The sequence below is a fragment of the Mastigoproctus giganteus genome, chromosome 14 (genome assembly GCF_048544385.1).
Source record: "Mastigoproctus giganteus isolate SK-2022 chromosome 14, ASM4854438v1, whole genome shotgun sequence".
In the NCBI taxonomy this organism is placed as follows: domain Eukaryota; kingdom Metazoa; phylum Arthropoda; class Arachnida; order Uropygi; family Thelyphonidae; genus Mastigoproctus; species Mastigoproctus giganteus.
The window spans coordinates 122,610,844-122,635,346 of NC_143588.1; the positions used below are offsets into that span (position 1 = coordinate 122,610,844).

A 24,503-nucleotide genomic window follows, 5' to 3' on the forward strand; every position below is an offset into this window, starting at 1 on the left:
GCAGAGTTGAACTAAAGTTCTGGAGCCAACCTGCATAATATACTATACATGTCCACATAGCAGGGGTAAGGAACTGATTATCCCATTTTACAAGGCAATGGTTAGGCTTCATCTTCAATACTGCACACAGGCCTGGTGCCTCATTTTAAGAATGATGCAGATATGCTGAATGAGTGCAGAGAAGGGCAACAAGATTGGTGATGGGAACAAAAGGGAAGTCTTACCAAGAAATGATTCAGTTCTGCAAATTGCAGTATCTGGTGACTAGGCACCAATGGGGTCATCTGATTGAGATGTTTAAAGCTTTGAATGGATTGAGCAGGCACAAGTCTGAGGTGACAAATTCAGGAAGGATGGTTGCAGGATAGAAGTACGGAAGTTTGCTTTCAGCCAGTGGGTAGTTGGATCAAATTTCCATCTATTGTTGAAGTGGGTATTTTGAGTAAATTCAAAGAAGAATCAGACAAACTAGTGGAGGGGATGGACAGGTGGTGTGGGAATTTTTTTTTTTGCTGATGCCTTATAAGCTTGAATTCTTGCATCAGCCATTACCAATACTAAATGAAATATTTAACTCTTTAAGGGAGGGAGTGGCATAAACTAAATGCTGATGGAATCTTAACTCTTTCTCATGTAATTCACAAGGGGATAAAAATTTAAACTAAAAATTGGTTGATTGCATCATAAATAAATGTTTACATAATTCCTTTAGCTGATTGTTGAAATAAACTTCTACCGAATGTTGAAGTTTTTTTTTGTGCTAAGCAACTGCATAGTGATGTAAATTGAAGTGATTAAATCTTTAAGTGAGAGTGAGTAACTTAAATGAAGATGCAATCTTTACTCTTTCTCAGATGATACACAAGGGTATATAAATTTAAATTGAGAAATGTTTGTAGAAATTTCCTTCATTTGATTGTTGGAACAAACTTCCACCTAATGTTGTGGAAGTTTCAATACATATAAGGGAAAAAATATTAGATGGAAAAGGAAGTGGATAGAACTAATGCAGTATATGGTTTTTCCTTCCTTGAATTATTTTCCCATTACTAATTCAGCTAGATAACCACATTTTCAGCCAAGGTATATTCAAACTTTATTACATACTATATCACATAAATACAGAATTCCTGTTTGGGGAGGTTATTTGTTGTAGTCTTGAAGTAAGTGGCCAAGATTTCTGTATATTAATTCCCATATAGCTGTAAGTTATTCAGTCGAAGTATAAAGGCGACTTTTTCTGAAATTAGACTTGAGACAGATTATTATATAACCTTTTTTTTTTTTTTTTTTTTTCCCAAACTAATGCACTGACTGTGATAGATCACTTTCAACATCAGACAGGGACTCTTTGCTGTCACAAACCTGTAATATAACAAAAATAAACACATTTTTACACACACACACCTTTTAATATACCCTGTTTATTTTTAGGTTACGACAATTTAGGCTAAAACATATGAATATGATGTTAGAAGTGAATATTACCATTTAATTTAAATTTAAAAAGTTAAATTTTGACTAATCAAATGATTTTTTTCTTAAAGGAAAGCTGTTTCCCATTTCTGTTGTTTAAGAATGTCATCATTAACTTCTTGAAATGAATGCAAGGGTGTGATAACTGTACATGATATTCAGTTATGCAGAAGCTAACTGCACAGCTGAATGTCATATATAAAACTATTGCCAATCACTAATGGTTTCAGCTAGAGTGAATAAAGATAGGGAAAAAATTTCTCATATAAAAAAACTAAAGAGCAGCCAAGTAGGCAAAATTTAAATTTAGAAATCATAAAATTTTAATTCAGTTTTTACATCAAATTCAAAAATTTCAGTCAAAAAAAAAAAAAAAAAAAAAATATATAAAAAAAAATCAACTGAAGTCCATACGACAAAATAGCACCTAAACCTAAAAATAAGTTACCTTTTAATTGAAAAACCTTGTACAAGTGTAGCAAAAAAATAACCAGACTGAATTAAAATAAAGCAACATACGGATAAGGAAAATATTTTCTTGCCCATCTCCCTCAAAGCAGTCTGAAAGGCCTGAATATACTTGTATAGCATTTAGTTCCACTGTCACATTCTCTTGAATGTCACAAAACTATTGAATTGGCATCACTTCAATCTGTTTTAACTTTGAAACAGAAAAAGGTTTGCTGGAGCCAAGTCATGTATGGTGGGGGAGGGAAGGTTGGGTACTGCAACCTGCTTTTGAACCAGAAATGTCTGCATATTGATCTCTTTGTGAGAAGATGCATTGTCATGTCACATCCACCAACCAGACTGTTCCAAATCCGGATTGCATGTGCTGGATTCCCACCAACAATTGTTTCAATACATCTAAGTAGATATTGCTGAAAAACGTACGTACTTCCTTCCTTCTGGAATGAAGCCCTTCTAGATCATCCTTTGTGCTTGAAGAATGTCATCACCACAGTTTGATATGCATTTCTGGAAATGTCTTTTATTGGTCTTGATGAACTTTGCTATTTGGCACTTTGTTGTTTGGTCACAGGATCATACAGAATCTCTCATCCCCAGTAATAATGCTTTTGGAAAACCAAGTTCACCATCAGCTGTATGAAAAAGCTGTTTCCAAGCATCCAGTTGTTGGAGATTTTCTTCATTATGCAAACAGCATGGAACCAACTCGGTGCAAATTTTTACTTTTCCCTATTTTATGGACTTGACTGGACCTTAAATGTGAATAAGGTCCATTTTTATGGACCTTATTCACATTTAACTGGTTTGCTAGCATTCTCAGTGTTAATTGGCAGTTTCATTCACCAATTTGGGGGTGCATGTTATTTGCAGTTGTCCACTTGATGAGTATCTGCTATATCCTCTATGCCCTCTTTAAAATGCTTAAACCATTAAAATGTCTGTACTCGGGATAAAGCCTTATTCCATCAGGCAATGTTAGACATGATGCACAAAGAATGCCTGTACAAAAAAAATTAACTTCAGGCCAATGGTTTGGACTGATGAGTCAAGTTCACACTTCTATGCTACTCCAGTGCTGTAATCCTGGAGTGATACCGCATTAGATACATTTATTATTATTTTTTTTAAAATTCAGTCTCATCACTATTTTGCTGCACTGTGTGTATACACAAGATATATTATAAAAGTCATATTATTAAACTGCTCCACATTTAAGTATTATTAAAAAGAGTTTCACAGGACTGACACATTCAGGCGATGAAATTATCATTCAACTTATGATGATATAGTTTAGGGCTAAAGCCTAAGGTTACATAAAGAGTTTAATGTGCAAGTTAGTGCAATTGCATCATTTTTGTATATAGCCAACTACTTAAGTAGTTATAAATTGGCATCATTAAGTATATCTCATACTGTGAATACCTTCACAGAGTTGCCATGATATTTCACTACCTCGAATAAATAACAGTAAATTACTCACACCGCCAGGCATCTCTTATATTGTGGTTACACGTCGATAAATCAACAATATAAGCGATGCAACACCAGGATACCTGCCCACCCACTGATGAGGAGCCAATAAGCTCCGAAACGGTGCCGTATGGGTGATGGTATCCGCTGAGAATAAGTAACAATAGTCTTCCCTTATGGTGAAGCTTTACTTATTTGAGGTAATGCAATATCATGGCAACTTGTGAGGGTATTTGCAATATGGATATACTTAATGATGCAATTGCACTAACTTGTACATTATCATTCAACATATTTTAGGAAAAAAAACATTCAAAATTTCATTTTGAATTTTTAATTCACAAAATTTTTATTCCTTTATTGTATGTATATATATATATATATATATATATATATGTCAATGTTGGTTGGTTTTAATCATGTTTTTAATTGAGATGTTTTCTTTGCATCAAGAAATGAACTCTTATAAAACCATGAATAAAGGACAGTTTAATAAATGAACATCATACTACAGACTCTACCCTGTGCTCTTATTCACATACACAATGAATAAGAGCAAGGGACATAACCAGCCTTTCTCAAACAATTGACATTGTGTAAGAGGAATCTCTAATCCAGCATCTGATGCTATCGAGGCAGTGTTAGGTGGGTCGGCAAACTGCTAGCTTGGGGGAGACAAAGACCAATAGATTGACAGTAGCCACTGGCAGAGGTGAAAGAGATTCTTGCACTGCTTCTATTAGAATGAGCAGAAGCCTGAAAAACAAGATGCATGGTATTTCAGAGACTGCTGGGAGCCATTGCGGTACAAGTAAACACATGGGTTGTGTTAGGGTAGCTAAGAATAGAAACAGGTGCAGGTATACTTGCGTGTACACCAATGCTAGGAGTTTAGTAAATAAATTTGATGAATTTGAGGTATTGCTCAAAACATCGAAGGCAGATATTGTTGGGATATGAGAGACGTGGTGTCACACAGATATAAGGGATGCAGAACTGCAATTTGGGGAGTACAACGTCTACAGAAAGGATAGACAAGATAGGAAGGGGGGAGGGGTTATGCTATTAGTTAAGAAACACATAAAAACCAAGGAAGTGAAGCCAGTCGACATCGCTGGACAGTGCAGTGTGGAGTCAGTTTGGTGTGACAAACATTGGGAGATCAAAATTGAGAGTAGGAGTGTGCTATAGGCCTAATGACTCTGATGAGTATAATAAGGAACTGTACAGGGAAATAGAGTGGGCCAGTAAATCAGAGTGTTTTATAATGGGAGATTTTAATTTCCCAGATATTGACTGGAAATTGGGGGCTGGTTACTCACACACTAGCAGGGCTTTTGTGGATTTATTGGATGATTGTTTTCTACATCAACTAGAGGGAGTAATACTCTTGATTTGATTATCAGCAGTGATTCTTCATGCATTAAGAATCTGCAGATAAATGAACCACTAGGTGGCAGTGATCACAGTGTGCTGAAGTGGGATTTACTCAAAGAGGTAACTACCATTAGGGGTAAAGGGAAGGGTTATTGCTTCCGTAAAGGCGACTACGATGGACTGAGACAGTATTTAAATTCTAGACAGTGGGACCAACTGATGATGTTACCAACAGCAAATTCAAAATGGGAAGCATTCAAAGAACTTATCTTGGAAGCTACTAGGCTTTACATACCAACTAAGAAATATTGTTCAAGGTTTAGGCCAAAATGGATGTCAGATGAACTAATGAGGCATATGGCAGAGAAGAAAAATGCATGGGATACATACAAATTAACACATGACACAGAAGCCTATGATAGATACAAGTTGATATGCAACCAAGTTACCAAGGAGGTTAGGCAGGCGAAGGCAGATTACGAGAAATCCTTGGCAAGGGATGCAAAGAAAAACAGCAAAGAGTTCTTTACTTATGTAAACTCTAGAAGGAAGGGGATGAATCAGATTGGTCCACTTGATATTGATGGGTCAAGTGTTGATGATCCTGCTCAGGTAGCTAACAAACTAAATGAATATTTTGCTTCGACATTCACACATGAGGAGTTATTCAGCGAGGGGAATGCCAGAGGTGTATTCAACTCTAGCAGTAAGCTACAGAATCTTGAAATAACTGGGAGTAAAGTGGAGGAGAAACTGTTGAAGATAAACACAAGAAAGGCACCCGGGGATCTATCCAGTTATATTAAAGGAGGCAGCAAAGGAAGTAAGCAAATCCTTAGCCATAATTATGAGAGCTTCCTTGGACTCAGGGGAGGTACCCATAGACTGGAAATGTGCAAATGTGACCCCAATTCACAAAGGAGGATCAAAGGCTGACACAAGTAATTATAGACCTGTGAGCTTAACTTCTGTTCCAGGAAAATTAATGGAGGCACTGGTTAAAGAAGCACTGCAGGATCATTTAGACAAGACTTCAGTTATAGCTCAGACACAGCATGGTTTTGTTAAGGGGAAGTCTTGCCTGACCAACTTGATTGGATACTATGATGCAGTCACAAAAGAACTGGATGCAGGGAATAACTTTGATATTATATACTTGGATCTTAGAAAGGCTTTTGATACTGTTGCACATGGAAGACTGCTACACAAATTGGAGTAGTGTGACATTGGAGGCAAATTGCTGCTATGGAAAAAGGGGTGGTTGAGGGGGAGAAGACAGAGAGTGGTAATCAATGGACACTGCTCATCGTGGACTGATGTTATTAGTGGAGTCTCTCAGGGCTCAGTGTTGGGTCCATTATTGTTTCTGTATTTATAAATGATATTCATGATGGTATATCGGGCTTAATGTCCAAGTTTGCAGACGACACAAAGGTTGGCAGGGTTGTCAAGGACACTACTGACACTATGCTGCTGCAACAGGATCTGGAAAGGTTGAGCAGATGGGCTTAGAGGTGGCAAATGAAGTTTAACATTGACAAATGTAAAGTACAACACATGGGAAACAGCAACCCCAGAGCAACGTATCGACTCTGTGGTACTACACTGACAGTGGTAGAGAATGAAAGGGACTTGGGGGGTGGTTGTGCAGGCAGATATGAAGTTCTCTGAGCAGTGCAGACGGGCTGCAAGAGTAGCTCATGGAGTATTGTCAATGATCTACAGGAATTTTTCCAGCAGGGATAAGGAGGTGATTATTCCATTCTATAAGGCGATGGTCAGGCCACACCTAGAGTACTGTATACAGGTCTGGAGGCCTCATTTCAAGAAGGATGTAGAGCTGCTGGAACGAGTACAGAGAAGGGCAACAAGATTAGTGAATGGAACAAAGGGGTGCTCTTACGAAGAAAGGCTTAAGTTTTGCAAATTACAGTGTCTGGAGACTAGGCACCAGCGAGGTGATCTGACAGAGGTGTATAAAGCCTTGAATGGTTTAAGCATGCTCAATGCTGATGGGATTCTTCCTCTAGCTCAGAAAAATCACCTGAGAGGGCATAAATTCAAATTGAGGAAAGACAGATGTAGGATAGACGTGCGGAAATTTGCCTTTAGCCAGAGGGTGGTTGGTTGGTGGAACAGACTTCCATCCCTTGTCGTGGAAGTTGATAGCCTAAATAAGTTTAAAGCTCAGCTGGACAGGTATTTTGAACGGACAGAGGGGTGAAGTGGAAGTGGTTTCTTTTTTTTTTTTTTTGGCTGATGCTGCATAAGCTTGCTTTCTTGCATCAAATGCCTCTGCTAAGGCTAATGCTAATTTTTCTAGCAGGGATAAGGAGGTGATTATCCCCTTGTTTAAGGCGATGGTCAGGCCACACCTTGAGTACTGTATACAGGTCTGGAGGTTCATTTTAAGAAGAATATTGAGTTGTTGGAATGAGTACAGAGAAGGGCAACAAGATTAGTGAATGGAACCAAGGGTTGCTCTTACGAAGAAAGTCTTAAGTTTTGCAGAGTACAGTGTTGGGAGACTAGACACCTGCGAGGTTGTTGTTATTTTGTTTTTAGGAGCATTAGCATTAGGAACTAAGGCCATATTGCCTGGATATGCGGTGGTCATTCCCTGACCTTTCCGCATCCTCTGTATTTGGTGGTGACGAGCTCGATCCCCGGTCTAATCAAGAAACGTGTGCTATGCACTGCTGCTCCTTCTCACCTGGCTATGCAGGCGCCACCTGCGAGGTGATCTGATTTAGGTGTATAAAGCCTTGAATGGTTCGAGCATGCTCAATGCTGATGGGATTCTTCCTCTTGCTCAGAATAACAACCTGAGAGGGCATAAAATCAAATTGAGGAAAGACAGTTGCAGTATAGATGTGCAGAAATTTGCCTGTAGCCAGCGGGTAGTTGATTGGTGGAATACTTCCATCTTTTGTTGTGGAAGTTGCTAGCCGAAATAAATTTAAGGCTGAGTTGGACAAGTATTCAGAACGAAAGGAGGGGTGAAATCTGAGGTTTTTTTTTTTTTTTTTTTTGGGCTGATTCTGCATAAGCTTGCTTTTTAGCATTGTATGCCTCTACTAAAGATAATCTGCGAGTGACCCACCGAATTCCAGTCAGCATCTGTAATGATAAAATCCTCGATTAGAAAACATTCTGATTTCGGGCATACTATTTATATCTACAGCTGTTCACATTGTACTCATTAGGCCTATAACACACTTCTATGCTCATTTTTATGTACCCAATGTTTATGTTGTGACACAGAAGCCTATGATAGATATAAGTTGATCTGTAACCAAGTTACAAAGGAGGTTAGGCAGGCGAAGGCAGATTACGAGAAATCTCTGGCAAGGGATGCAAAGAAAAACAGCAAAGAGTTCTTTACTTATGTAAACTCTAGAAGGAAGGGGATGAATCAGATTGGTCCACTTGATATCGATGGTTCAACTGTTAATGATCCTGCTCAGGTAGCTAACAAACTAAATGAATATTTTGCATCAACATTCACACATGAGTAGTTATTCAGCGAGGGGAATGCCAGAGGTGTATTCAACTCTGGCAGTAAGCTAGATAATCTTGTAATAACTGAGAGTAGAGTGGAGGAGAAATTGTTGAAGATAAACACAAGAAAGGCACTTGGGGTGGATGCGATCTATCCAGTTATATTAAAGGAAGCAGCAAAGGAAGTAAGCAATCCGTTAGCCATAATTATGAGATCTTCCTTTGACAGAGGGGAGGCATCCACAGACTGCAGATGTGCAAATGTGATCCCAATTCACAAAGCAGGATCAAAGGATGTCACAAGTAATTATAAATCTGTGAGTTTAACTTTTGTTCCAGGAAAATTAATGGAGACACTGGTTAAAGAAGCACTGCAGGATCATCTAGACAAGACTTCAGGTATAGCTCGGACACAGCATGGTTTTGTTAAGGGGAAGTCTTGCCTGACCAATGGTCATGTCAAACTTTGAGTACTTTTTCAAGAAGGATGTAGAGCTGCTGGAACGAGTACAGAGAAGGGCAACAAGATTAGTGAATTGAACAAAGGGTTGCTCTTATGAAGAAAGAGCTTAAGTTTTACAAATTACAGTGTCTGGAGACTAGGCACCGGCGAGGTAATCTGATAGAGGTGTATAAAGCCTTGAATGGTTTGAGGATGCTCAATGCTGATGGGATTCTTCCTCTTGCTCAGAATAATCACCTGAGAGGGTATAAATTCAAATTGAGGAAAGACAGATCTAGGATAGATGTGCGGAAATTTGCCTTTAGCCAGCGGGTAGTTGGTTGGTGGAACAGATTTCCATCCCTTGTTGTGGAAGTTGATAGCCTAAATAAATTTAAGGCTGAGCTGGACAGGTATTTCGAGTGAACGGAGGGGTGAAGTGGAAGTTTTTTTTTTTTTTTGGTTGATGCTGCATAAGCTCGGTTTCTTGCATCACGTACCTCTACTAATGCCACACCAAACTGACTGAACATTGCACTGGCCACCCATGTCAACTGGATGCACTTAGAGTTTCGATTTTATGTGCTTCTTAACTGAGATCATAACTGCTGTTCCCCCTCCTATTCTGTCTGTGCTTTCTGTAAACATTGACTCACCAAAATTCAAAATCTGCATTCCTTATATCTGTGTGCCACCACATCTCTAATATCCCAACAATATTTGCCTTTGATGTCTTGGACTCCAAATTCATCACATTTATTTACTATACTCCTAGCATTAGTCTGTTGTTTATTCCCAATCTATCAGTTTTCTGACCCACCTTACACTCCCTCGATAGCATCAGCAAATATTCTTGCACCCTTTCTATTTAACTGTATCCCATCCCTATAAAAGCAGTCACTTCTGTTAACAAGCATGGAAGAAGATGAGAAAAATTCTACCCCAGAGCCATGCACAATCTCTCTGGACTGAATGGATTGACAAGGCTCTCATGATATACTCCCTCCTATTGTGCCTGGGCAGAATTGCAGGCACTTTCAAATTTAACCCTAACTCGTGAGCTTTTTATTATTATTATTAGCAGCCATATGGTGCACCAATTAAAAAAAAATTCCCGAGTTACCAAGAGAGAGAGAGAGAGTAGAAAGTAATCACCACGAAAGAGTCAGGACCCTTACTTAACTTGTTAAGCATGTCAGCTGATCTACTCCTTTTGGGGGCTGTTTTTGTGGCTTGTCTTGGGTCCTCTGGTCACCTTTAATCAATGGCTCAATGAGAACACCTATTTATCTGTCATTGCTGACCAAGTACACATTATGACAGTGTAGCTCAAAAACTATGGCATCTATCAATGACACAACATGCCACAAGTTGCTACCATTTTCAGGAAGCTCACAACAAATTCTCCGTTTTCTCATGGCCACCCAACTCACTTGATCTCAACCCAATTGAGCATGTTAGGAGCCTACTTGAAAAGGACATTATTGTTCAACTTGACAACACATGGATAGCATCACCACAGAACACCCTGAAACACCTTTTGGAATCATGTCAAGATGTGTTTCGGCTGTATTATGGGCAAAAGGTGCCCCCCCCCTCTCGAGGAAATGGCCAGGTGTTGCTAATGCACAGTCCACTCAATGTATAACATACACATGCATGCACACACAATTTCTTTAAACTCTCATATATTATATTTTCTTCACTACAGAATAGACTTTAATCACAGAGAAATTACTTGTTTCCTAAATAATGCTTGGTACTGTTAGACTCAGGGTCAAATAATCAGGACAAATGAGATGAGTAGTTGAGGCAACCAGCTAGCTGAGTTTTTGGCTAGCTCATTTATGGTTTTTTGGTTTGGTTTAGTTTGGAGTTTAGTGGTGCAAAAGCGACCAAGGCTATGGTGCACCATGACCATGCCATAAAAATACAAAAGAATAAACGGAAAAGAAAAAAAATTTTTTTTTTTTTTTTACCTTTCAGAAACTCACAACACTAAAAACATATAAATACATAAAATGCAGGAAAAGAAAATACATAGCGACTAAAAATAAATGCTCAACACTATATACAGGGTGTCTCAAAAATATTGGTACAAATGTTTGGGGGAGGTTTGTTTGTTTGTTATTTGGTTTTTAGGAGCATCAGCAACTAAGGCCATATTGCTCCGGGGATATGGCGGTGGTCATTCCATGACCTTTCCACATCCTCCGTATTTGGTGGTCACGGGCTCGAACCCGGTCTAATCAAGAAGCGTGTGCTACGCACTGCTGCTCCTGCCCACCTGGCTATAGAGGAGTCTTAGGGGAGGTAGGTAATATCTAAAGGTATGTGAATCGCATGTGAACCCATAACCGGAAATGTCACTGTAAGTCAGTAGATGGCGCTGTTAATTAGTTCACAGAGGGAAAATTTCTGGTTTTCTCATTCAAGCAGTAGTCGCCGCACGAAGAGCATGCATCGATATACGAACTGTTAGCTGGCAGACATGCACCTAGTGTATGGATTAGCAGAGGGCAATGGACGAGCCGCTCAACGAATTTATGGAGAACGCTTCCCAGACAGACATGTACCGGATCACCGTTTGTTTGCATGTGTGCATCAAAATTTGTGCGATTATGGGTCATTTAGAGGTAACAGGAGTAGTGTGGGCAGACCACGTTCGACGCGAACTCCCACCATGGAAGAAAGTGTGTTGAATGCCGTCCAGAATAATCCTACTACCAGCACATGTGCCGTTGCCTCTGCCTTAGGAGTGTCTCGTTGCAGTGTACAGCGTGTCTGGCACGATGATTCCTTACACCCCTTTCATCTCCAAAGGGTTCAGTTACTGCTTCCCCAAGATCATCCTGCATGTGTGGCTTTTGCTCAGTGGTTTCTCCAAGAAAGTGTTCAAGACTTGAATTTTCCAGCCTATGTTTTGTTCACGGATGAGGCTTATTTCACTCGGGAAGGCTTATTCAATCAGCACAATGCTCATGTGTGAGCTCACGACAACCCACACGGTATGCACCCCCATGTGGCACAACATCGCTTCGCAATAAATGTGTGGGCAGGTATGGTCAGTGACTGCTTAGTCGGCCCATACCTGTTACCGTCCCGCATGAACTCCGCTAAATATCGGATCTTTCTTGAACAAGTTCCACCAAGGTTACTCGATGATGTTCCAGTAAATGTGAGACACAACATTTGGTTTCAACATGACGGGGCACCTGCCCATTATGGAAGGCGTGTTCATGACCATTTCAACAGGTGTTTTGGGCGTCGATGGATTGGCCGTGGTGGACCCATTTCCTGGCCCCCACGCTCACCTGATTTATAGAGGCTTGATTTTTTGTGGTGGGGGGGGGCCCCTCAAATCTATCATGTATGAATGGCCTGTGGAGATGGAAATGGATCTCGTGGCGAGACTTGTCTGCGCTGCTGCTACTGTTAAAAAACTCCAGGTGTGTTTGACCTTGTGCGCCAATCCACGCTGCGTCGGCATCACACATGCATCGCGTCTCATGGTGGAACCTTCGAGCATCTGTTGAAACATCATGAAATGCATCCATCTCGTACTCCATTGTTAATATTATGTCAAATAAATGTTTGCCACTAATTACTGTCTTATGTCATTTCTGCTTCTTGTGCCTCTGCTACTACTTTCCTGTGATGTTTCCAGTTATGGGTTCCCACGTGATTCACATTCCTTTAGATGTTACCTACCTCTCCTAAACGTTTGTACCAATATTTTTGAGACACCCTGTATATGTAAATATTATTAACTCGTAAAAATTTAAGAAATCTGATATGTGGTTATAGTCTAATAAAATCTGACTGAGTGCAAAGGCTCAGTCAGATGGGAAAAGCAGTAAAATACATATTTTGCCATTGGTCAAAATTAGCACAATCAATTTAAAAATTGTTTTTTAGTTAAAATGGTGTCACAAGACTTGTACATATGAGGATCATCTACCCTCAACAGAAAATAATGTGTAAGATAACTGTATCCTATACGGAGTCAAGCAAGAACTTCCTCGCTATGATTCCTGCAAATGGGAAAATACCATGGTTCGGTTACAGGATCTGATGTAATCATTTTATCTGATTTATTTAAATTTATCATAAAGTAATTATGATAATTAAAAGTAATTAAAAATTTATAATAAATCTTTATAAAGTAATTAAAAATTACTTTATAAAGATTTATTATAAAGTAATTTTTATTACTTTATCTGATGTAATTTATTGTAATTTATTTGTGGTCTATTTATTTATCTGTCTATTCCATGAATCCTGCCATTGGGAGTGTATCTTGTCGATTATTTTTTTATTTTTTTTTTATGAGAACCCCAAACACGAGAGGTATTATAACCTATAGTACTTAGTACCGTGCTTGGGTTGGAGGTTGAGAAGACGAAAGAAGATATTTGTTGATATTGGACTTGAACTTCTGTAGATTGTAATTTTCAGGAAATACGTATGAAGGAAGGTTGTTCCAGAAAACAGCAGTTGAATGAATAAATGAGGAAGATGAAAAGTTGGTTCTGTGGGTTTGAAGTTGGACAGTAAATGGATGTTGGCTGGTGGCGGCACGTGTTCGGACTGTTTTGAAAGAGAGAGAGGGAATTATAGAAGCCAATTCAGAAGAACAGTGCCCATGGAAGTATCTGTAGAAGAGGCATGCAGCAGAAACAGTGCGTCTATGAGAAAGCAAGTGGAGAGACTCTGTTAGAGATGAATCATTAATTAACCTAACTGCCCTCTTCTGAATGGAATCAAGAAGCCTGAGAGAGGTTTTGGGGGCACCACCCCAGATGTGGGAACAATATTCCATGGCAGGGCGGATTTGCGATTTATACAGAGTGAGCAGCTGTTTGGGAGAAAAGTAACGCCGAGAGCGAAAGAGAAAACCAAGTTTTTTAGATGCAGAGGAAGCAATATTTGTAATGTGCTTGTGCCAAGAGAGATTAGAAGTCAGGGTAATCCCAAAAGAGATATATCATTTTGCCTAGAAATCGGAATGTCACTAAAGATAAGCATAGGAGCAGAAGAATCCTTTTTGCGAGATATAAGACAAGATTGAGTTTTAGAAGGGTTGAAATTAACTAAGTTGTCTTTGCCCCACTGAAGATCGGCATTTAAGGAATTGGCAGCAGATTTTCGAGAACTTGAAGCTGATTGAGCTGGACAAGGTTTCTCAAAATGGAAAGTTGAATGCAATGTGCTATCATCGGCAAAACTATGGATAGGATTTCCAGTCAATGGAAGAAGGTCATTGATATACAAGAGGAAAAGAGTGGGGGAAAGAACTGAACCTTGGGGGGACACCTGCATTAGTGGAGAAGTTAGAAGACAGAGAGCCATCTACCATCACCCTCAGTGAGCGATCAGAGAGAAAACTGGATAACCAATTACTAAAAACAGTTGGCAAACCATAAGATGGAAGCTTGTTTAGAAGACCTTTATGCCAAACACGATCAAAAGCCTTTGAGATGTCAAGAGCAACTACTTGTGTTTCACCGAACCTTTCCATTGAATTAGTCCATAAATGGGTAACATAAGCCAGAATATCACCAGTGGATCGACACTGACGGAATCCATACTGGCGATCGTTGATCAGACGGAAGGTTTCTAGGTAGTTTAAGAGTTGGCGGTTAATTGATTTCTCCATTACTTTAGAAAGAGTAGAAGTAATTGCAATGGGACGATAATTGGATGGGAGGGATTTGTCACCCTTTTTAGGAACTGGCTGGATATGAGCAAATTTCCAAGCAGAAGGAAAAACACCTTTGGAATAAGAAAGTGAAAAAAGGCGGCAAAGAATAGGAGTAAGTTCAGGAGCACAGGTTTTGAGAACAAGTGGAGAAATACCATAAGGACCTGGAGCTTTCTTAGCATCAAGATTCATCAAAATCCTTCTGATATCCTTTTGACGGAAGACCACAGGAGGTATTGAATGGAGCGTGTTAGGAATGGTGGGAGGTGTTTTACCAAGATCATTAATACATGAGCTCGAAGAAAAATGGGATGCTAGCAGGTCAGCTTTATCCTTGGCTGAAGTGACAACAGAACCATCTGGTTTGGACAGAGGTGGGAGCAGAGATGGGCAAAAGTTGCGGCCAATAGCTTTGGCAAGAGACCAGAATGCTCGGCTACCATTAGGGCAAGAAGCAAGTTTTCTACTCTTAGCCTGTTCAAACTCTAGTTTGTACTGATTAATAACTGCTTTACAATTGTTGCGAGCTTTGGTGTAGGCAGAAAATGAAACTGAAGAATTAGAAACAAGCCAATTACGATATGCAACGTTCTTCTCTTGGACAGCCTTAGCACATTTATTGGAAAACCAAGGTTTAGATAAAGGGCGAGATTTTAAAGTGGAGTGTGGGATAAAGGATTCCATTCCTGCAAGAATAATTTCACTGACACAATCTGAGCAAACGTTGACATCAGAAGTTTTGAAACAGTAATTAGCCCAAGGAAAAGAAGAAAAGAAGTCTCGCAGGTCATCCCATTTTGCATTCTTGTAATGCCAAACAATACGAGGTTGGGAATAGGCATGAGATAAAGGTTCCATTGGAGAAGAGACAATCACCAAGTTGTGATCTGAAGTGCGTAAAGGACCTCTCACTTCAACCTTGTACTTAGAAGGGTTGTTTGTGAGAAAAAGATCAAGCGTATTGGCTGTATGATTAGGATTGTCCGGTATTCTTGTAGGTAAATGAACAATCTGTGCTAGGTCATTAGTAATTGCAAAAGCCTCAGCATCACGACCTGCTGGGTCGGTGTGACTAGAAAACGGAAGCCAGTTGGAGTTGTGAACATTAAAATCACCAAGGAAAATTACCTCACTGTTAGGAAAGTTGGACTGGAGAAAGTCAAGTTGCAAAGAGAGGAAGTCAAAGAGCTCCAAGTGATTAGTGGAGTTGGGAGAACAGTAGAGACAACAGATGAATTTTACACAATGAGGTAGAGAGATTTTAAGCCAGATAAGATCAAAGAGAGGAGATTCCAAATTGCCAAGTCTCTGACAGGGGATATCAGAACGGACATATGCACAAGTACTACCTTTGTGGCGAAAGGAATCATACAGCAAATAATTTGGACATCTGAGATGAGCAGTAGTTGAATCAACTGATAACTGAGATGCAGTCAGAAAAAGTACATGGGGTTTGGAAGACTGCAAGTGGAAATGGACGTCGTTGAGATTAGAATTGAGACCATGTATATTTGTGAAATGAATTAGGAAGTCATTTCAAGTACTCATTTCAAGAAGGATGCAGAACTGCTGGAACGGGTACAGAGAAGGGCAACAAGATTAGTGAATGGAACAAAGGGTTGCTCTTACGAAGAAAGGCTTAAGTTTTGCAAATTACAGAGTCTGGAGACTAGGCACCGGCGAGGTGATCTGATAGAGGTGTATAAGGCTTTGAATGGTTTGAGCATGCTCAATGCCAATGGGATTCTTCATCTTGCTCAGAATAATCACCTCAGAGGGCATAAATTCAAATTGAGGAAGGACGGATGTCAGATAGATGTGCGGAAATTTGCCTTTGGCCAGCGGGTGGTTGGTTGGTGGAATCGACTTCCATCACTTGTTGTTGAAGTTGATAGCCTGAACAAATTTAAAGCTCAACTGGACAGGTATTTCGAACGAACAGAGGGGTGAAATGGGAGTGGGTTTTTTTTTTTTTTTTTTTTTTTTTTTGGCTGATGCTGAATAAGCTTGCTTTCTTGCATCATATGCCTATACTAATGCTAAGTCCTTGGGAGGTTTAGATCTTTTCGCAGATAAGCTTGCTCTATTATTTTGACAATTCATCGTGTATTCAATAGTAAGAAAAAGTGGGTGGGACATGCTGTATGAAGTAATGAAATTTTTGGATATGGCGTACATGTGGTAAGAATATACCCAGATCCTTGACATAACGTGGCCTCGACAATGCTCCCCGCATACACACTACTCGGACTCCCTCCAGTCACTATCTGGCAGAGTAGAGGTAGCAAGATTATGCACTAGCTGATCCGGAAGCTTCCTAGAGAGTTACCAATAGGTTCAGTCTGGTGTACTAACTAGCGGCCGGCCTGCGAACACCGTTTTAGAGCTGTACCCTCGATTTGTAAGGAATATTTGATCTCGCCACGACATTCATCATAACCTCAAAAATCATCAATCATACTGCATGATGGAAGGATATTTGCCTGTAGTCTGTATAAGGGACTGATAGGCAATGATTATTAAAGGAACTTGCTGATTCGGCTGCAACATCAGCCAAATCATTTGCCCTAATCTCAATGTGGCTAGGAATCCAGCAGAAGAGGATATCATATTCATGGTCCGAGAGATAGTGGATCATCTGCCGAACTTGAGACAGCACTGGATGATAGTTATCTCCCCAAATGATATTGACAAGATATATATAAAAAGGTAAGCTGCAGCCATTATCAATCTACTGCAGGGTGAAAGCCTCCTCAATGATCCATACCTCAATTGAGGTATTGCTCAAAACATCAAAGGCAGATATTGTTGGGATATCAGAGACGTGGTGTCACACAGATATAAGTAATGCAGAACTGGAATTTGGGGAGTACAATGTGTATAGAATGTGCTAGCTTGGGGGGAGACAAAGACTAATGGATTAACAGTAGCCACTGGCAGAGGTGAAAGAGATTCTTGCACTGCTTCTATTGAAATGAGCAGAAGCCTGAAAAACAAGATGCAGGATATTTCAGAGACTGCTGGAAGTCATTGTGATACAAGTAAACACATGGGTTGTGTTAAGGTAGCTAAGAATAGAAACAAGTGCAGGTATACTTGCGTGTACACCAATGCTAGGAGTTTAGTAAATAAATTTGATGAATTTGAGGTATTGCTCAAAACATCAAAGGCAGATATTGTTGGGATATCAGAGACGTGGTGTCACACAGATATAAGTAATGCAGAACTGGAATCTGGGGAGTACAATGTGTATAGAAAGGATAGACAGGACAGGAGGGGAGGAGGGGTTATGCCTCTACTAATGCTAATGCTAATGTTAGCCTGGAACCTAGGCTTTGGGTGTTTGATCCCAGTGATGCTAATCTGAAGGATCAGCAGCATCACTGGGAGGAACCATCACCACACACAAGTGCCCATGTCGCGGGGGCGATTCAGTGGAGCAAATGTATGTGTGGATTAGTGAACAGCCATAGTTATAGTGATTATTATAAGGAGATATAGATTTTTTTTAAAGATGTAGTCCACAAAAATGAGCAAATTTATTTAGGATTCCATAACACGTTTGCCGACATAACTCCAATGAAAAGAAATGAAGAAAATATTTATATTCAAAACAAAACTGAGGATAAGGTGTTCAAATCAAATGGATTATGAATAAGTACAAATTTAATCACATGGGAGAGCTTATCTCTCCCATGTCTTTTCTGAAGAAACTGAAAAATCTTCTTGCGATATTGTTTTGCTGATTCATAACATTTCTTTGTTTCACTCAGAGTGTATAAATATTTTTCAAATTCTTATCCAAATTAGAAAATTTAAGAAATTTTGAAGAAACTTCTGATTTTAGGTAATTCAACTATTTTCTTTTTCTTCACTTCCTGCTTCAACTACAGTCTTAAATGACTGAACTTCTATTGTTATTTCTTCTTTTGTGTTCATATGGCACATGGCCCACCATTATTCTTATATATTTCTCCAAATTAATGTCATTTTTGCCACTTTTGTACAACACACCTTAACATCTAAATCAATAACAGAAATGTTATTGTTAATAACTTTTCCATACACTTACTAACTATTACCCTTGCTTTAATTCATTTCAACTTGCAGCCATTGTAAATATCACTTTTATGTTACATTTTTTAATAATGGCCACCGTTTTTACCTCATGTTCTCATTTGGTGCCAAAATCATCAAAAAATCCAATAACTTTTTTCTCTAATACACATACTTACAGTTGAACATGACTTCCTGATCCTTAAGTTTTACGAGAGCTGTGATACTGGGAAGTAAGAGAGCGACCTGATAACACTATTTTCAGTTTAAAAAAAAAATTTTAGGATAAGATATGCAGGTGCATTATTTAACAATAATAATTGCTTAACACATTTGCTGCCGGTAATGAGTCAGCATGCTATTGTCAATAGCGTGGCATAGAAGGAGGAGACTGTCGCCAGAAGCCAACTGTGTTTCCATAACAAAAAAGCTTGAAAATTGGTAATAAGGGATTGTTACGTATACCATATCAATATTCAAGTGTTGTATAAGCAGTTTCCAAAAGATTTTGAGATTCACGCACCAGCACGTGATAGGAACTGGAGGTCAAATTTGGCTGTAAATGCTGCATCACGCACTGGCACGTGACACAAAAACATAATAATATAGTATGTAAATAATAAAACAAAAAACATGGTAACCAACATTAAGAAATACGTATTATTTCATACAAACCAATACAGATTACAAATACTATGTGTAAGAATGTTACTTATGTATAATGTTCACACAATCTAAGCAATAGCCAGGTGATCTTTCACAAACACTGCAGATATAGATTGTATCCTTACGTTTCCCTTCGGAATAGCACCGTTTGCATTGCTTCCTCAATATCTTTCCACCTTTTCTTTCTTCCCGCGGTTTGAGCACATGTTCCAGTTCAGGTACATCATGCACAGTATGAGTATGAGGGAAATTAGATGGCTGTTTCAATAAAGATCTGATCACTGATGAACGGAAGTCAAAGTTGCTTCTTGTTATGTGAATATTTAGTATAGATATGGTGTGCATTCATCATTATTAGTTGCAAAATATGCATAAATATTTTTGTAAGCCACCTAATGGTTTTCCTTTCGCAAGGAAAATAGGCAAGCATTTGATCTTGCTTGTCAATGCCTGACATAAAAATATTATATTAAATTATAGGCAATGGTTTTGATTTCAGTTCACCTCATTTGTTCTGCATTTCCACCATATCATTTTGGTATTCTGTAGTTATGTAACTGACATCTCTTCTGTCCTTCCACTTAGCAATCATTACACCACGGGCACACCTTGATAAAGTTTCCCTCCTCCTTCAGCTTTTTTTCTAGAACCTCTTTCGGAAATGTTTTCCTATTACTTCTGATTGTCCCAGTTCAATGGGTTTGTCTGTCAGTGAGACACTTAGCGAGTTCATTTTACAATAGAGATTATTACAATAGCTATTGTAATAATTGTCCATATATATGCTATGCCCGACATCTAACATCCCATCAAGTTCATGATGACTTTTTGTGCATGTCCTTTTCCACCAGAATCATCCAACATACTGGTATATACTTGAAATTTGATAACCATGACAGTAGGCGTTGTGATCATAGATCACGCCACAATATCATAGACTCATCTAAGCTAATCTCACATCCTGGATAATATATTTCTGACATTCGTGCATTGAACAGATTCACCATTTTTCGAATTTTATATAGGTGATCCTGTGGATATACCTCTTTCTTTTTTGGATTTTTTGCAAAATGCAAGGCCCGCAGTAATAATAAGAAACGATTCCTGCTCATGTTATCTGCGAACACATGTAATCCGAACAGTTTATCTGTTTTCCAATAATCTTGTATGCGGTTCAGTCGAATGGTTCCCATATGTAAAATCAATCCCAAAAATACCAGAATTTCATCTCTAGTGGTGTCCTTCCACATGTTCTTTATTTTCCCGGGGAAGAAGTATTTCACGAGCATAAACATTTCTTTGTGTAATTATTTCATCCCAGATATTGTCGGTCAATAAATGACGAAAGTAATCTATAGGATTATCACCTGACACGGGTTGCAGTAAAGACTCGGATTTTGTAAAACGAAACTGTTTCATCGATGTTACGTCGTTTTCCCACATGACGTTTTCCAACTCACCGGAATCCTGCTGTGGAAGTGTAGCCTCTTCCACCATATCTTCTTCATCTACACTTTCCGAATCTGAAGCGTCCTTTGGAGGGATAAAATCTTCGTCAAGTAACTGATGTCACTGGGATATATGTCAAATAACTCTTCCAACATTTTTGCAATTTCTTCATCTGTAAGGGATTTTTTATATTGCGCTTTTCTTCTTTTTGGGCATGACAGGCCTGCTAAACTATCATCTGCACAACTCATATTACAAGGCTTTTCCGCATGTCATGTAACAAAACGTTCAACACCACATACAACTACATATAGTTTACACCGAAACAACTATACACAGCAGAAACACAATGCCAACTGAAGTTGAGAACTTCATATTAACATCTAACGAATTCTGCACGTGATTGGCTACTGGGTAATGATGCCACATCCTGCGCCTGGGCGTGATCGGCTCTTCAATACTGCTGCGACATCATGTGCTGGCATGTGATCGGCAGCGAACGTGTTAATGTTTATATTTGGATTTGATTTTTCCTTTTAAATGGTTTTACTTCTTTGCGAAGTAATTTTAAATCCATTCTGCATAAATAAAACACCTGCATAAAAGATGCAGCCACCCACATCAGTGAGGTTTTACTGTAGATCAGAACGAAAATAACCCAAAATTGAACTCAGCCCCCATATTTGAATTAATTCACTTTTTTTTCATGCCTGAGTCAATTTGGCCTGCAAATCTGCTTTTACTGCAATGAATTTCTTAAAGAAGAAGCATGAAAATTATCCACATTGAAGGTGAATCCAGAACTGTACTCACTCTACAGAAATCATCTGCCAATTTTCAAGATGTTAGTGAAAGAAAATATAGAAAATTTAAAAAATAATCTGAAACCCCTTTGAACAAGTAAAAATTATTTGTTCGCAAGTTTGGAAAACATTAAATTACAACTGAAAATAATCTATTATCAAACAGTGAGACTGATAGACAAATATGAACGAGCTGATTTCATTGCTTTTTTTTAAAAAAAAAATAAAATCTGTGTTAATAATCAAGTGCATTCTTAAATGAATTTTGTCCAATAATGTAAAGCAAGTTGTAAATTAATAAATAACTGTTTACCCAAATGAGATTCAAATCACTTACTTTCACTGATGTGGGAGTGTTGCAGTGAGTCAGAAAATGATCTGTCTGAGGATGAAAAACCAGGTGGTGCAGAAATGGAAAACTGTGCTGTAAGAAGAAAAGATGGATGTAAACATTAAGCTAAACGCATGCAAATTTCAGAGATTCAGCACATCTTACAATTAGATAAAAGAACCACTAGGTGCCTGCAAGTGATCACAGTGAACTGATGTGCGATATACTTGTTATTATTTGGTCCATTTTTAGGAGCATTAGCAACTAAGGCCTTATTACTCCGGGGATATGTGGTGGTCATTTCCTGACCTTTCTGCATTCTCCGTATTTGGTGGTCACGGGCTCGAACCCCGGTCTAATCAAGAAGCTTGTGCTACGCACTGCTGCTCCTGCCCAACTGGCTGCAGAGGCGCAGGCATATTAGCATTAGCATTAGTACAGGCATTTGATGCAAGAAAGCAAGCTTATGCAGCATCAGCCAAAAAAAAAAAAAAAAAAAAACCACTTCCACTTCACCCCTCTGTTCGTTCAAAATACCTGTCCAGCTGAGCCTTAAACTTATTTAGGCTATCAACCTCCACCACAAGGGATGGAAGTCCGTTCCACCAACCAACCACCCGCTGGTTGGTTGGTAGGCGGGTGGTTAATATACTTAAATATGTAACCATCAAGGGTAAAGGGAGGGGTTTTTGCTTTCATAAAGGTGACTACAGTGGTCTCAGACAGTTTTTAAATTCTATGCAGTGGGATCAACTGATAATGTTACTAACAGTGAATTCTAAATGGGAAGCCTTCAAGGAATTAATCTTGGAGGCTGCTAGGCTTTCCATACCAACTAAGAAATAGTGTTCAAGGTTCAGGCCTAAATAGATGTCAGATGAATTAATGAGGCTTGTGGCAGAGAAGAAAAATGCACGGGATGTATATAAATTATCAGGCGACACAGAAGCCTAAGGCAGATATAAACCAGTCTGTAATCAAGTCACAAAGGAGGTTAGGCAAGCGAAGGCTAATTACGAGAAATCCTTGGCAAAGGATGCAAAGAAAAACAACAAAGACTTCTTTACTTATGTAAATTCTAGAAGGAAGGGGATGAATCAGATTGGTCCACTCGATATTGATGGTTTGAGTGTTGATGATCTTGCTCAGAGAGCTGATAAACCGAATGAGTATTTTGTATCTACATTCACACATGAGGAATTCTGTAAGGAAGAGGAGTATAGAAGTTTACTAAACTCTAACAGGGAGCTAAATGATGTGTAATAATGGAGAGCAAAGTGGAGGATAAATTGTTGAAGTTAAACATAAAAAAAAGAGCCTGGGGTGGATGGAATCTATCCAGTTATATTGAAAGAGGTAGCGATGGAAATAAGAAAACCCTTAGCCATAATTATGAGAGCATCCTTACATTCAGGGGAGGTCCCCATGGACTGGAGATGTGCATAATGTATCCCCAATTCACAAAAAGGGATTAAAAGGGTGATACAAATAATTATAGACCTGTTAGTTTTAACTTCTGTTGCAAGGGAAAATAATTGAATCACTGGTTAAAGTAGTGATGCAGAATTACCTAGACAAGACTGCCGTAACAGTTCAGACACAGCATGGGTTTGTAAAGGGGAGGTCTTGCCTGACCAATTTGATTGGATACTATGGAAATAATACAAAGGAAATGGATGCAAAAAATAACTTTGATATCATATACTTGGATTTCAAGAAAGCTTTTGATATATTGCAGATGGAAGACTGCTGTACAAATTGGAGCAATATGGCATTAAGGGCAAATTGCCACAACGGATAAAGGCTGGTTGAGTAGGAGACAGCAAAGAGTGGTAATATATGGACACTGCTCTACATGGACTAATGTTACTAGTGGAGTCCCCAAAGGTTCGGTGCTGAGCCCATTGTTGTTTTGTGTATTTATCAATGATATCGATGAAGGTATATCAGGCTTAATGTCCAAGTTTGGAGATGTAAGGAGGTGATTATTCCATTGTATAAGGCAATGGTCAGGCCACACCTAGAGTACTGTATACAGGTCTGGAGGCCTCATTTCAAGAAGGATGTAGAGCTGCTGGAACGAGTACAGAGAAGGGCAACAAGATTAGTGAATGGAACAAAGGGGTGCTCTTACGAAGAAAGGCTTAAGTTTTGCAAATTACAGTGTCTGGAGACTAGGCACCAGCGAGGTGATCTGATAGAGGTGTATAAAGCCTTGAATGGTTTGAGCATGCTCAATATTGATGGGATTCTTCCTCTAGCTCAGAAAAATCACCTGAGAGGGCATAAATTCAAATTGAGGAAAGACAGATGTAGGATAGACGTGCGGAACTTTGCCGTTAGCCAGCGGGTGGTTGGTTGGTGGAACAGACTTCCATCCCTTGTGGTGGAGGTTGATAGCCTAAATAAGTTTAAGGCTCAGCTGGACAGGTATTTTGAACGAACAGAGGGGTGAAGTGGAAGTGGTTTTTTTTTTTTTTTTTTTTTTTTGGCTGATGCTGCATAAGCTTGCTTTCTTGCATCAAATGCCTCTACTAATGCTAATGCTAATGATACAAAGGTTGGCAGATGGACTGAGAAGTGGCAACTGAAGTTTAACATTGACAAATGCAAAGTACTGAATATGGGTAGCAGTAACTCAAGGAAATGTACCAGTATGCTTTCCATAGCCAGTCAGAGGATTAAGAAGATTCTTGACATGGATTATAGCCTATTGTCAACGTGTGTTGTGGTTCCCCTTTACTCTGACAAACTGGC

General features: G+C 39.1%; 1 protein-coding gene across 4 annotated transcripts in view; it reads right to left on the reverse strand.

The window, feature by feature from the left end:
- Positions 1–1,102: 1,102 nt before the first annotated feature.
- LOC150075706 (CCR4-NOT transcription complex subunit 4-like) overlaps positions 1,103–24,503 on the reverse strand; it is a 494,519-nt gene continuing 471,118 nt past the window's right edge. For 3 of the 4 annotated variants that reach the window (XM_090388675.1, XM_090388674.1, XM_090388672.1), the window contains 2 exons: positions 21,753–21,839; positions 4,060–4,173 (listed from right to left, as the gene is read on the reverse strand). In XM_090388675.1, the coding sequence (XP_090244801.1) occupies positions 4,157–4,173; positions 21,753–21,839 (104 nt within the window). In that variant the 3' untranslated portion in view covers positions 4,060–4,156. Of the gene's footprint in view, positions 1,366–4,059; positions 4,174–21,752; positions 21,840–24,503 lie in introns of those variants that run through there. The other variant, XM_090388673.1, reaches the window with a different exon arrangement.